This window comes from Neodiprion lecontei, chromosome 1 (genome assembly GCF_021901455.1).
Source record: "Neodiprion lecontei isolate iyNeoLeco1 chromosome 1, iyNeoLeco1.1, whole genome shotgun sequence".
Taxonomy (NCBI): Eukaryota; Metazoa; Arthropoda; class Insecta; order Hymenoptera; family Diprionidae; genus Neodiprion; species Neodiprion lecontei.
Window position 1 is genome coordinate 37,347,588 of NC_060260.1, and position 15,567 is coordinate 37,363,154.

The 15,567-nt window shown below is 32.0% G+C and overlaps 2 protein-coding genes across 20 annotated transcripts in view; one reads left to right on the forward strand and one right to left on the reverse strand.

Moving 5' to 3' along the window:
• LOC107225713 (potassium/sodium hyperpolarization-activated cyclic nucleotide-gated channel 2) overlaps nucleotides 1-13,549 on the forward strand; it is a 167,109-nt gene extending 153,560 nt beyond the window's left edge. For 6 of the 14 annotated variants that reach the window (XM_046741971.1, XM_046742001.1, XM_046741981.1 and 3 more), the window contains 3 exons: nucleotides 416-704; nucleotides 2,555-2,729; nucleotides 3,474-13,549. In XM_046741971.1, coding sequence (XP_046597927.1) covers nucleotides 416-704; nucleotides 2,555-2,729; nucleotides 3,474-3,620 — 611 coding nt within the window. In that variant the 3' untranslated portion in view covers nucleotides 3,621-13,549. The remainder of the gene's footprint in view (nucleotides 1-415; nucleotides 705-2,554; nucleotides 2,730-3,473) is intronic. The other 8 variants (XM_046741966.1, XM_046741989.1, XM_015666281.2 and 5 more) reach the window with 3 other exon arrangements.
• LOC107225817 (probable beta-hexosaminidase fdl) overlaps nucleotides 12,827-15,567 on the reverse strand; it is a 71,991-nt gene continuing 69,250 nt past the window's right edge. For all 6 annotated transcript variants that reach the window (XM_046742082.1, XM_046742092.1, XM_046742097.1 and 3 more), the window contains one exon: nucleotides 12,827-15,537. In XM_046742082.1, the coding sequence (XP_046598038.1) occupies nucleotides 15,390-15,537 (148 nt within the window). In that variant the 3' untranslated portion in view covers nucleotides 12,827-15,389. The remainder of the gene's footprint in view (nucleotides 15,538-15,567) is intronic.

Below are 15,567 nucleotides of genomic sequence, written 5' to 3' on the forward strand. Positions count from 1 at the left end.
TGATCTCTGTTTTTTTCTTTTTTCCCTTTTGATGTTCATCCTCTGTACAATTATCTTTTCAATTTACGTATATACAAAATTAAAAATATTTCATCGAATTAAGCAAGACAAATTCTTTACAACGAACACATGCTGCTCGAATCTTTGCGATATATTTGTTACAAACGAATAAAACTACTAGTAAAAATTCAAAATGGCGGTGCTTAGCACACTTGGCATTTTATTTCAACTGTAGGATCGTTCTCAGTTCTAACTACTCAATAAGCGCTATGTCACGCCGAACAGAACGATGGCAAGAATAATTTGTGTGCACTATCACCTTCGAATGAAGCTTGAACACTGAAAAATTCAACTTTTAAAATTGCGTCGTTCATGTCTTGGCCATGTTTTAATGCAATGGTAACCCCTGTTCTAGGAGACATAATCATCAAGGAGGGTACGATAGGTTCAAAAATGTACTTTATCCAAGAAGGAATAGTGGATATCGTGATGGCGAATGGGGAAGTCGCAACGTCCCTCTCGGATGGTTCATATTTCGGGGAAATATGCCTGTTGACGAACGCGAGACGCGTTGCGTCAGTGAGAGCCGAAACTTACTGCAATCTCTTCAGCCTCTCGGTGGATCATTTCAATGCAGTATTGGATCAATATCCATTGATGCGAAGGACCATGGAGAGCGTTGCCGCCGAGAGGTATAAGCTTTGGTTAGGTTTGTTTTATCGAGTTGGTGTGCTAATAGATGTTTTATCACTTCGTTATTCGTCTCATTCGTGAAAATTATTCCCCCCCCATCCCCCCTTGCCATGTGTCTGTAGTTTTTTGCTGTACAAAATTTAAAGTCGATACGCAGGCTGCGCAGTGGACCTCTAATTCCCTAAAAATACCCAATATTTTTTGCTTTCTCTATAAGAGCTCCAAAACTGAGGGTTTCCCCTAAATGTATGCTAAACCACTCAATTTCCAGCTGGTTACTTTTTTTCTTTAAGTAAAATACTCTGTAAAAAAAAAAAAAAATACCACGAATCCTAAAACTCTTTTATTTTACAAAACTATCTATCTTACGGTTTAATTGCGTGTCGTTATATACGGAATAAGTATCAAGTACAAGTACCCCAAATTATTTTATTCCTACATTTAGTTGGAAATATTAACATTGTTCCCCAGCATTAAATTAATTTTTTCAGTCCAATTTAGTTTATTCAAAAACAAAATAATTAAAAAACATCAAAAATTTCAATTTACCTACTTTATATTCGAAATTTCTATCGCCCCTGGCACATGTCAATATTATGCGAAAATTTTCACATTTACAGAGAATGTTTTTTTCTTTAACATGAATATATTTTCGGGGTGCAGCCGGACAAATTCCTGTATGACTGAAATAACGGACACACTTGCGTATATCTAATTTTGTTCTATTTCGTCAGTGCTATGAGATAATCTTGGTACTATAATATCCTCCTTTTCTTTTACAAAGCCTCGCTCATTTCCCCTAAAATTACCTGGCTTGAGCACTGTGAAGCCTGGAAACGTCTATTTGCTCTCACGTCATTGCCCGACCACCTTCATTCGAATAATGAACTTCCTTAATTACACGGAAAATATTCTTGGAAACGGAACTGACGTTTTTGTATTTGGAATTTTTTACAAAACCAAAGTTTAATTATAAATTTCTGTCTGCGTATTTACATATGCGTAACAATATCCCAACAATAAGTCATTTTTACTGTCGGTACCGATGATGAATATTAGTTTTGATTCGATCTTGATTAGTCGTATTTTTCAGTAAGTTATGCAGTACACGATATCATTGCAGTTAACAAAGATCCATCAGAATTGCCATTAATAAAGGATGTTTATTGTTCGCATAGTTGATCATAAATATTATTGTGTGAAATTTTGAATTTCTTAGCATCTAGTTTTCTTTTAAAATCGCTTATGTAGAACGATATTAATTTTGCACTTTCGTTTCTTTAATTTGCAAGAAATTTTTAGATCGATCTAAATGTGTTACAACAAAATTTTGATGCGCAACGTGATAAAAAAAATTCTGGCGAAACTTTACAGTTCAAATTTCGCTTTCGGTATATTCGAATATTTCGCGTTCAAGTATAATTGTAGAATAGTGTGACATCAGTTTATAATCCAATAACGTTGCAGAATCACTAAAGCAATTAATCCCTGTCACGTACAGAGCGACGTCACATTTCAATTGTAAATGTGTTCTGCAAGATTACCAAGTAATCAAGGTGTAATCAAAACAAGCCAAATCAGATCATCGCACAGGTCGTTAACTCTACTGTAATGGCACAATTTCATTTGTCTCTTACGAACAATGTTCCAATGCACACCCGGATTTCCGTGTGTGCAGCCCTTAGAATGCGATAATCCATATAGTATACAATACTTAGTGAACCACTTAGCGTTTATTTTCAAAAAACGATTTTGTAACGATTATTGACTAGCGAGTATGCCATATCTCTGATAAATTAAACAAACCTGTCGGTTATTATACGCGCAACACTCCCTACGCTTAAACGAGCTCTTATTTCAGGTTGAACAAAATCGGCAAGAATCCAAATCTGGTAGCTCATCGGGAAGAGGATTTGGGCAGCGAGTCCAAAACTATCAACGCAGTCGTCAACGCGTTGGCTGAGCAAGCTGCTCACGCGAGTGCCAGTGAAGAATCGGTTCGTCTTTCCAAATATCGAAATCATTTTCCTGTTTTGGTATGTTAGCTATTATCGTTGCTTTTCGTCTTTTGTTACATCCGTTAAACTAGATCTCAATACAACGCACGTATCATTTTCTACCGAGTCTACGGTATCTCCAAACTTACAACATTAAAAACAAGACCAACTCTGTATAATTATGTGTTACATGTTCTGAGCTATTCGTTGTGTGATAACAGCCTATATTGGCGTTGTTTTGTGTATCTGACTAAATTTTTTTCTATCTTGACAGGTAAATTTAATTGCTAATTTCTGCTTGCTTATTATTCAATATTATATCGTACATAGGTTTTTCAGAATTTTTACCGCATGTTATACACTAACAATCCTTCGTTTTAATTTTCGCAATTATTAGTACCCTTGACTAATCCTTACAAATTTTATTTCGTCGCGAGACGCGGGAAAATTATTTTCTGCGTTATCTTTGTTAATAACTCTACTACTTTATAGCTTTTGACAAGAAGTAGCACAGAAAATAGGATTTATGGCATGTTCGCATATAGAGTCTTTTTGATGAGTCTGAGTTTCGGAGTAGCCTTCAACACACTCGTCAATAAATCTCTATTTTATGCGTATTTTCCGCAAAAATAACTGTTGCTTGTTCATTTTTCACCTTGCCTTTATAAAAATTTAATCCCGACACTTTTACAGCCTTTAAAATACATTTCCGTGTAAAAAATCACTCCGTAAACGAGGTGCAGAAAATAAAAGCGTTAGAGTAATTTAGTACTTGTATTTCAGGTCCATAGCATGGAGCTGAGAGCTTTACCCTCCTGCCTTTTACCGAGACCTAAGTCAGAGAATAATTTTGCAAGTCAAGAGCTGACGCGTGAAGGACGACGGATCTTCCACAAGAGTGATACCTTCCACAAGGATTCGTATCAATGACGTCACTCTATGTACTAGCACACACAGAGATACTAACGGGGTCCGTATTGACGCGCTGTACCTAAGCAAGGTTGTTTTTTATTCTTTTTTTTTTTTTTGTTTCATTTTACTTCGGTAAGATACATACACGCATACAACACTCGTACACAAGCATTCATTATTTATTTTATTAAAGAAAGAAAATTTTAACACGTGAACGCCACATTGAGACACTTTAAATAAAAATATACGCAACCGCGGTACAGTAAATGAATACAGACCCAAATCTGTGCTGTAAGAGAAGTGGTAACAAAAGACGTGAGTCGATTGAGTAACTGGAATTATCTCAAGATCGCAGCTGATCCTGTGATATTTCAAGTTATCATTTGAAATACACGGACTCTTTAAAGCACAGGTTTTATAAAGCATATTGTTGCCAGTACAAGGGTGCTCTTACGATTAGTTCTATCTTTAGCAATATACATGAAAGTTTTTTAGTTTCTCTTGCTATATATTTTATACCCTTGCACACATTCAGCAAGACAGAGTGTTGTTTTTACATGCTGGTCAGCTTGACGTATTATTTGTAATTAACAGGTATAATCAATAATTTTTATCTCATGATGTGGATGGATACAGCAGGGTAGTTCGGATTTATTTGAATCGGTAGAGTGACAATTCGAAGAAGGAAAACAAATATATATCACAAGCATTCGTGTAGCGTGCCTCACAGAATCTCCCAAAAATTTTCTGTTGAATGATTTTATTTTCTTTTAATTTTCAATATGTTATTTTTGTGAAGAGCGTTTCATCTTCTGTGTTATGATGTGTATTATTATAATTTTAGAGAAGCTGTGTTTATAAGCAAGTAGCAAAACTCTGTCTCGCTGTGTAATAACAAGGGCTGTAATACATTACACGTAAAAACGCAGCGAGTATCCTAGGCTTTGAAAGATTGGAAAAACAAAACTCTATAGAAAGACTAGATGATAAAGATGAAAATTAAAAATAAAAATAAAAAAAAATAAAAAAAAAACAAAAATAGACAAAGATGCACTGGTCTCAAAAACTCTGTTACCTTGTTGAAAGTTTTTGGGACCCACGTATACATACCCTATATATAACAATACTATAATTATGTATGTACGAATTATCAGTGGTGTACAATGTTTGTGTTTTTCTTTTTCTATTTCTATTTTATTTTTTCTACCTTCTCGCTTTCTCAACCAAGTATATCTTTTTACGGCAAATATAATGTACTATAAAAACAAAAAAAAAACAAAAAAAAAAACTATAAATATGATATACCATAATAAATTATTATTACAATTACACAGTATAATAGCTATCATAATAATAATAATTATAAAGTTATCACTATAATACAATACCATGCAAATTGTCAGCAAGGCTTGTTATCCCAGTCCAGTGGTCTGAGAAAGGAGAAAACAAAAACAACAGCGTCACGATTTACAACAATTAATAAAATAAAATGTTGATAGTTGAACGCGGCCAATTTGAAAAAAATTGTATGGACGCAACAGAAACTACAATAATAATTTTAGCTGAGGAATACTTTTGTAGATGTAACGGTGTTCATCGCAGCTAGGGTCAGGAGAAAACGAAATTTTCTAAAACTGTTAAAACAATACTACTATAAATATATAAATATATACTAGTTATCGCAAGAAAAAAATGAATAAATAACAAAAAACATACTCATAATAAAACGCGTATTGTAGAAACATATTAAATACTAGATTGAGAAATTTGCGATGAGCTAATATTTAATATAGTATTTAGGAATTTGCTATAACTATTGTAAAATAATTGCTGTGGATAAAGAGCACGTTTTTTAGGTATCCTAGCCGTGATAATCGAATGAAAATGAATAAATAAATAATGGTAGGATACAGAAGGAATGAGGTTGCCGCTTCGCACTAATATCGACGCAGGTGAATTAAATATTGCGATAATACGTATACGCGTACTTTATACATATGATTTGTTGAGCGAAAACGAAATTTACTATTACGCGATGTACTCTGTATCCTGTAACCATACATCAGCAGAGTGTCCTGGAGAAATGTATAAATATACATATATACATATGTATATATATGTAAGTTGAATAATAATCTTATTATGCAGATGTGATAACATTGGATTAGGTGTCGAGACAAATTTCAGATGAAGACAGAGTCATACTTTCCCACCAAAGCAAGGATAGGTTTTTCTTTCTTAATAATTAAAGTACATCGTTTTGGCACAGTTGTATTTTTTCCTTGATTGCCGGAAATGTAAAAAATATACCGCATTCAAGTTGGCAATCGAACCAAGTTGCAAGTTTTGCATAGGTGATAAATTTTAACGACATTACGACAAACTTGTACCGGTGAAACTTTTCAGTAGGAGACAATGATCTTTAATTTTTTTATTATTTTGGTATTTGTAAGAAAACGTGTCGAAAAATGCCTATAATAAATATTTTTTAACGCTATTAATTGAACACAGCAAGTCATTATTTCAAGCTTATAAAAAGAAACTTGATGTAATTCCTAAACTGTTATTCAAATCAAGCTTTTATTTCTAGTTTCAAATTAAGTACGGTGCAAAAATGATATATCAGTAATTATAAATACTGCAATTACCTAGCCGATGTAGGACAATGAAATTGATTGAAGGAGCCAGTCGTTTTTAGGAGCTTCTTGACCTTTTTACACATTCGATAATCGAAGTACTTGCTTAATGATATTTTTCTGACATTACGACATTCGTCATGTTTTTCGGCTATTCGATATTTGTATTCGGTTATTGTTCAAATTTGCGGTATTTGCGTGTTTGCGGTATTTCGATATTTTTTGTATTTATTAACCAAACGTGGATATCACCGAAAATAAATTTATTAGTTGATTTGAACAATTTTACGAATCGTTTCTTTTTTTTTTTTTTTAATAGCTTCGTGCGCCTACCTCTCATTGTGTAAAAAGCCGTGTGGAGAAGAGATTTAAAAGGGAGGAAAAATAAGGATATTTAAAACAAAACTGTAGCCAGCCTTGTACAGAAAAACCCTAGCGTCAATTATATATATATATACCTATATCTATATATAATTGAAGGTAAACATAAAATTATTATAATATCGGTTACAAACATTAACAATAATATAAATCGTATTACGGTAAAAGCACGCGCTTGTGCTACAGATATAGTAAATATATAAAAACATTGAATCATACTGTTATTACTGCTTCGTACTCTGTTATTCGTGCTACGTTGGGCTCAATTCGAACTGCTATCTATATGTATAAAAATTTCTACGAATTCCTAATCAATTTGTTTCCATTAATTATCAATCGTTGATGATTTTATTCTATTACATTTGTGATCTAACTCAATTGCACAAGAATTCACTTATTCGTTTTTAAACCCATTGTCATAGTCAAAGAGTAAATCAATTTAGTTTTATTCGGGGTAATTGATGAAACGCAATGTGAAATATTCAGTAGAGCCCAGAGCTAAGCACCTTTAAATATACTTGCCATTATGAATGCCTTAGCGAACATGATTGTAAATGTAAACTCTAAGTAAAAGAAAAAGATTTACACTCAAAGTATGAACACACATATGCATACTATACATAATTACACAAATGATACACAGTGAGAATATAATATTAAACTAAGGATGAGTATTTAAAAGAGATGATGAAAAAAACTGAAACAAAAAAATTATGGTCGTGGAAATGTATCCTCGTGGCAATACTCGACTTCGCCCGTCCACTTAGTTTAGACCATTCACTCACTCACTCACTCAATCACTCACTAACACCGACACTCCAGCTGCTCTTGGATTTTCTATGACAAACATATATAAAACTATCGTTCCAAACTTAGAAGCCAAAAGAATATAAGAGAAAAAATTTAAACTAGCCGTGAAATTTTTATTTACAGAAGAACGATTTGTAGATCTACAAACTTTTGATTTTTTGAAAAGATAACTATGTATTCATAAATGCACTGCCAATGTGAAAGACACTGTAAAGTGCCATCTTAATTTGAGAACTGTTTCTTTTTCGTCGTGTGTTTAATTTAAAAAATGTTAAACTGCAAAGAGATTTTTGTTTCTCAGACAATTATAGTCTTAAATTTAAATCAATAATTACGTTTCGTGCAAAAAATGAATACAGAGCCCTCTTATACACTTTCCATTATCATATGAAAACTTTTAATGCAATATCGAGTGAAATTATTTATTTTACAAATTATTCAGATGTAATAACTCTAGAAACTATCATTTAATGAATATGTAAACTAATAATATTAAATTCTTGATTATCAAGAATATTATACGACGTTCAAGAAGTATATTTTAATCTCTCATAGTCAAGTTACAGATATACTTAACAGTTTATGAAAAGAAAGCATATCATTCCAAAGTTTCACTTTAATTTGAAACCCCACATATATTATATTATCACAAGCAATGCGCTATAAGCAAACGAAATAATAACGTAATGATAGGTACATATAAAAAAAAGTCACAAAAACATGGAAAAAAACATGAGCATAACATAGTCAATTTTAAAACATTCAACTACACGTACTCGACAAAAAATATTCAGCTCTGTTAACATTACACGAAAAAAAATAGCGCTACTATTAATTATGTCCATGAGCATAAGATCCGACGCAACATAGACTAATAGGTGACACATGTTCTCAATTAGTTATTAACCCGAGTACTATCTAGAACCAACTGAATATTATATATAAAAAAGATGAATGGCAAAATTTGTGTGAACATTATTTATTTTCATTGCAATTTATGAAGTACATTTCTCCAATAGTGTCACATGTTAATCTGTGAAGTGTTGGCATACCGACACATTACATAAAATTTAACGACATTATATAATCGTAGCTGTAAAAGATAAATTATAAATAATTTTAAAAGTTAAGCATAGTCGACTCTAGCCTTACGATGAAGAAACGATCATTTTCTAATCGCTGTATTTGTAATCAAAGAAGAAATCCTTCGTTATTTGCGGGAGTTCATTATAATTCGACTAGGTGAACTAAATTTTTAAGTGCGAATGAAAAAATAACACATCGGGTACTCGCTTCACATATTTTCTAACGAATATTAGGAACAGACGGAAAATGGAGAATAAAACACAGGTGTGTAGAGTAATGAAGAAGAAAAGTTATCTTGTGATTCGCGCTTTATTTAAAAAAAAAAAAGGAATAAATCAATAATAATAATAATAATAATAATTAGTGAGTTAGCTAATTTAATGAGTATAGCCGTACAGTTTAGAGGAGAAAGTAAATCAATAAATTAGATGTTACTAAAATGTAACGGGCAAAAACAGTTATAATAGCTCAAGTTAGATTTGCATATCTTTGAAATATATATCAGGTGATATAAAAACAAATGAACGGTGAGTGTAAAATTGTAATCAGAGGAGTGAAAATCAAATGTATAGCGTCGAAAGAAGTAACTAACCGCGGTAAAATGGTGTTAAGAAAGTTGGCTATTATGTCCGCAATGCATGTATATAGTTCAGAGATTTTCCTCTTTCTTTCTCTCACGAAACAAAAATTAAGAAAAATTATGACTTAAATCTCTCTTTCAAACAAGACCCCAATCGAAGATTTTTCGAATGCAAAAACTTTGAGCCCGTGACAGTTGTTATATAGTGTACGATAAAAGAAATGTGTATTGCGAGTGTACTGCAATGCTTTGCAACACCTGGTACATTCCAAAGCATAATTTGACGCGATTTCGCATTTGCCTGGCTGGCTTTGTTACGATCAATTAATAACAAGACAATTTGCAAAATATCAGGCAGCAAAACGATACCCGTAAACATCATTTCAAAGTAATTAATCATGATTGTTACATGCGACAAAAAATGTAGGCCTAATACCAATTACGTCGAAAGAATTTCTTAGGTGATTTTTAATACCGTACCAATGTTTGATTGACATAGCCAATACCGGTAGAAAACTAATCCTCTAAGACATATTATCACTGCTACCGATATTATTATTACTTTCCTCAATAATTTGTATTACACTCTATACAGAGTTTATCTGAAGGCGTGCCATTTCAACCGTTGCTATATGACCATGTACTTTCTATTTTCTAAAATGTGACTGTTGCGATATTTACTGTGACGCAAAACTATCTGAGTTTGTTTCTAAATTAATCACGTTCGTTTCCATAAACCTTGACGCACCGTAAACTGCAAAATGGTAGCAAGCGTGATACTATAGGACGGATTAATGGGTTTTGTTATAATTTTTATCTTATGATTTTATAGGTATATATAATAAGTGGTAAACGTATAAACTGATGTTCTGATACGCTGATCATATTAATCATTATGTTTACAATCTTCTTTTCTTTTTCTGTTCATTATTTAACTACATGTTGTATCACGCCGATTAGAAAGCTTTTTACGTGATTGATTGTTTTTTTTTTTCTCTTTCATCAGAAATTTGTCGTAAATATATTTTGAGAATAATGACAGAAGTGATGATTTGCATATGGAGGGCGAAATTTCGTACTTTTATGGATGAGAGAAGGTAAGATTGTGAACATAACGATATGTCAGTAAATCTTGCCATAATACATTTACGATATAGCGATATATGCGATCCTAGTTAGACTGAGCCAATAACAATATAATGTAATATACATAATATAAATAAAAAAATGCGTTAACGAGATGGCGATATTATCTTATATATGTGTGTGTATGTATATATATACATATATATATATATATATATATATCTATACATATATAATTAAAAGAAAATCAGAGGAGTAATGTTTGAGTGAACGTGACACGATAATTATATTGATATTATTAATGATTAATATTACCTATTACTATCAAACTATTGTAATGACAATGCTTTGTTATATTGTATGAGATTGTAGTCTATTTTTCTGTTGAAGTATTGTTATTGCCTATAATACGCTATGACTAGTTCATATTTTATGCATCGAGGCTGTCACTTAAATTAATGAATAATGTTAATAATAATTAAATTAAAAAAAAAAAACAAACAGTTTTATTGTGGAAATTATGAAATCAAATAACACGTGCAATTCTCATATAAACTTCATTCAAACGATATAAGCAAGGCCAATAATAGCAAGTATGATTAATATCAAGAGATGAAGTCATTGTCTGCATATAAATAATTTGGCCGGCGGATTTGATCACCAATTTATGATTCAACATTTCTACCTACATCAATTACAGATTTTCATAATCATTTCTTGAACAAGTCGATGTATATCGGTGAATAAAATGTAGAGTATTTTTTCAATTACTTTCATAATTGAGAGAACCAAAAAAGCTATTCTTTTTGCAATTATCCTACTAAAATATGAACTTTTGATTGAATTTTTTTCAATAACCGTAGCCTGCTACAAACTGAATATATAACGTAAAAAAAAAAACTTCCCTATAATGGTCTCGTGTGACATGATTTTACCAAGTTACATTCCGTTGAAAGAAATATGCGAAACGAAACGTATGGTGATCATATACAGTGCTGTAACCAGTAATCATAATCGGTTTGTTCCTACAACATAAAAGTTATTATTTTTCTAAATCTGAAGAAAAATCACATTTCATGAGACGTTGTTTCATATGAAAAATTAAGAAACCCATGTAAAAAAAATGTTAAATTTACAAAAGTGACAAGGTATAAAAACTTGTACATCACGTTCATAACTAGCGTGCATATTATTACACGGTAACATTTATAGACCATTAATCAAGTCGCAGTTTTCAATGTCGACACCTACTTGTTACTTTCATCCCATGGTCTAAATTCGATGCGCAACACAAGTGTTCTGAATTCTTTTAGGAAAAACAATGCGTCTAAGTTTCACTATGAAGAAAATAAAAAGATACGATTAGACGTATGTTTTACCAGGCACATAAGCTAGTAATAAACATGTGCGACTTAAACAGCTTTTTAGAAAGACGTTTCCTTTGCCTTCGTGAACATGCGGTATCTGTTTGAAAATCCGTTTGTCACTGCGATACTATCAATGCAACATTGTTTCCAAATTACGTGACATCTTCTACTAACGTTAACTAAGATTTTCCAGAGTTCTTCGGATAATGGTATTTATCCGGGGATTTAAATTTGTGTTTCTAAAAAGCGTTTGAATTACCGCCGGTAAACCGATGTATACATAATAATACCATGTAAATGATCGATGCATTTGAAAGAATTGTGTAATTGATTTACACAAGCGAAGAAATATCCGAAAACCACATAAAATCGAGAAAAAAAAGTACGTTAACAATAGAAGCATTTCTCCAATACTGATAATTAATTGTTACGGGGAATACTTATGTATAATTATTATTGATGATGAGATCGTTGATATTTTTTATCAAAAGTGCTCAGCGAGGTCCATAATGACTCACTCATTCACAACATCTACTATTATGAATATGTGCTTTATATAGTTTAACAAAATAAACCATTACAAAAACCGAATAATTGACGATGAAATTACGTACTTATTCGATTGATTATTTTTCCGTGTTGATTATCATGTTTTTCAGATGTTACATCAGATTAGAAAATAATGTGGAGAAATAATGAGAATTTCACAATATCAGTGTCATCATTCATATTTTTTATTTACATTTTCAAACATTTATAAATATAGTAAGTATAAATATTATACGTGTATGAGTATATAAGATAGAATTTAACAAATCATTTTATATATACGAAAATTCAGATGCAAACAATTTTAAAAGTAAACAAAAAAAAAAAAACTCGAGTTGCATTGATTGCAATTAATCGCATGATATATATCCGCACCTAATTGCGCCAAGGCCATTAATAACTGACTATATTCCTTACAACCTTTGATATTAGTAAATATCGGTAAGTACTGAATTATTACTTATTTATGTACATACAATAATTATTTGGACAATTCCGTATTTAATCTACGATTCAATAGCAAGCTTGTTGAACCTTATTATATGGAAGTAAAACTAAACGCATGGCCGATATTCAGAAAAATTTGGACATTCAATATATTCGTAATTTAATATTTTCAGGTGAATGCTCCGAACTTTGTCAGAAGAATATCTTTTTCATGTACTGATTGGTTTTATTCCAGCAGCATTTCGTGCCACACATCAATACCCCAATAATAAAACTCGTTCATTACCTATACATGTGGTTTTAATACTTTAATGTGTACAAAAATCACTCACAATCCATAATAATACCTCTAAAATAAACATCACACAATAATTTTGCAAAATTATAAGTTGTAAATCGAAACTGCTATAGATATTCAGGAATTCCATATTAAAAGACACAACAAAATTATAGTTTCTGTAAAATTAGACTGAAATTTATGTATAACGGATATCCCAACAGAATTATTTCCTTACAATTATACGGCGTGCAGACTTCATAATAAACCTATGGTGAAACGAATTTTCTATCTTTACAATAGAAATTGGGGTATCTATCAGAATACTGTACATTAGTGTTAGGATGGTCCATTCTCGATAACCACAACTGTTATAATTGTAAGGGTTACATAATTATAAACTGTGATTAACGAACTCTAACCAGAGTCTCTGGTACTTATTTCTCTTCTTTTTTTGCGAAAATTATCCCATTACCTAACGTTTTCAAGGTGTCTCAATGCTATTGTTTCTGATAAACTGACAACATTTTAGTACAGTTTGGCTTCTTTGTGTGCAAGTACATAGAGTTATTAACAAGATCGAAGCTTCGAATATTTATATTTAGTGAATCAATGGTCTATGGATACCTGATCGATGATCAATGCAAGTTTACAATGTCACCTCGTGCAGACCATTCTATACCTAATTAATGATTCTCGAATTTAACAGGTAAAAAAATTTATTCCAACCGTCAAAGAAAAAGAAAAGTTCTTTGGATTTCAGAAACTGATCCTAAAGTTTCATCACACTGATTTTTGCACCCTGTAATGAAAACTAGTGGTAGTAAATTCGTTTTATCAGTATTGTTAGGAACACTTGACCACTGTATATTACCGATCAGCCAAAATGAATTCTACCTCTGAATATAATTTTTAATGCGAGTTGTCAAATTATTATAACTATTAATTTATTATGGAATGTTCGATATAAATGTAGCTGACATACACATACCATTACTCATAGCAATCGTAACTTCAGAAATATGCAATATTATGAGGGAATTAGGTGAATGTTTACCTAAACAAATAGCACAAGTACAGGGCCTAAATATTCCTAACACTCTACGAGCATGTATTTGTAAGCACTTGCAGATGAGAAGTCAACTTTATCTATAACATATAAGAATGTCGATTTACCTATCTAGTGAAATGGAGGTTTCGACATTTTTATATAATAAATTTCTGTGTATACTGTACATTTACGATTATCAATATTAAGGCTTCGCCATAATGTCAGAGTATTACTATCCCGTTGTTCCGATTCATTCAACAGTATTGCAAAGTTTTTACCGCTCAAAAAAGATGTTGGTAAATTTTTATCTTTATCATCACAGAAAGCTCATGTCATGAAAATCCGTTCTCCCTTCGTCTCAGTCTCACTTCATATCCAGGGTGACAAATGCTCAGTACACTATTTTTCAATTCTACCTCATATCTCGAGTGATCAAGAAATAAGACACTTGATGCTCGAATACCACTAAATGCCTTCGATTACAATCATTACTCCGTGTATCGTCTACGAATAAACCAAATCAAGTGAAATACCTGTTGGTAAAGCGAGCGATATAGCAGAGAAAGAAGTTTTTTGCTTGTTATAGATTTTGATGTTTTGATGTGTACATCAAGGGAGGTTAAGCAGTAGGAGCTCGGATGGTATGAGTTTTACATTGTACAGGATACTCAGGTACGTATCAACTCGTTACCATAATTTCGATATGAGTTATATGATCAAAAACTAGGGAGTGGTCAAGTTCTCTGAGGATATCACTTTTTCACAAACATTAAATGAAGAAGTATTTTTCAGGAAAAAAAATCATGACGTACATTAGATAATATATGAAATATTGGACGATCTGACAGTAAATAATTAAAAGCAAGATGCAGCATTACATCAGGTACTGCAAAGTTTGCATGAGAAAGGGGCGGGAACACAATAATATGAAAAGCATAGGTCGTGTCAATAAACATCTTGCTGCCTGTCATGTATGTATGTAAGTGTTTTTTGTTATTATTTTTTCAATCTCGTGTTCATTACCCTCGAGCAGCAATATTATTCTGTGTTTTTATCAAATTATACAATTATGAGACAGATACTTTAAATCTGTCATAACATTATTAGTAGTTCTACTATTATACAATATATAATATACATATTATTGAATATGAACGAAGTTCAATTCAAAACTTTGAGTCCCTGTGGACTAACTTTGAATTTTCAAAGGCATTAAATGTAACAGTCGATATTACGTCGCTACTTATCTTGACGAGAAAGTATACCTTTCAGAGTCAATTAACTTAATCAAAAATCTTGTAAAAATTTTAGTGCATATATATATATATGTATATATATATCTTCATATATATATATCTATTTGTTTATAATAAATATTGAATTCGCATGCCGCCGCAGAGATTATCAAAAATTTATATCGCGGAGGATATCCATTACACTAAGCCCTGTCAAGGATCCATGTACCTGTTCTTTTAAACTAGTACTCCTCCTTTCATACCGCTGCTGCCAAAGACTGGTCAAAGGCATTTACCAGGATTTTCCGAGCACCACTGCGGCCACATTGGCTCAGTGTGAAGTCCTCGACTGCGAAGGAGTTCTCTGTGCGCCGCAAGCCTCGTGTAGACGTTCTCTTCGATCGTATAACCGTTCGACAAAGAGTCAGTCCTGAAAATAAGGTAAACGGTATTTTATCCT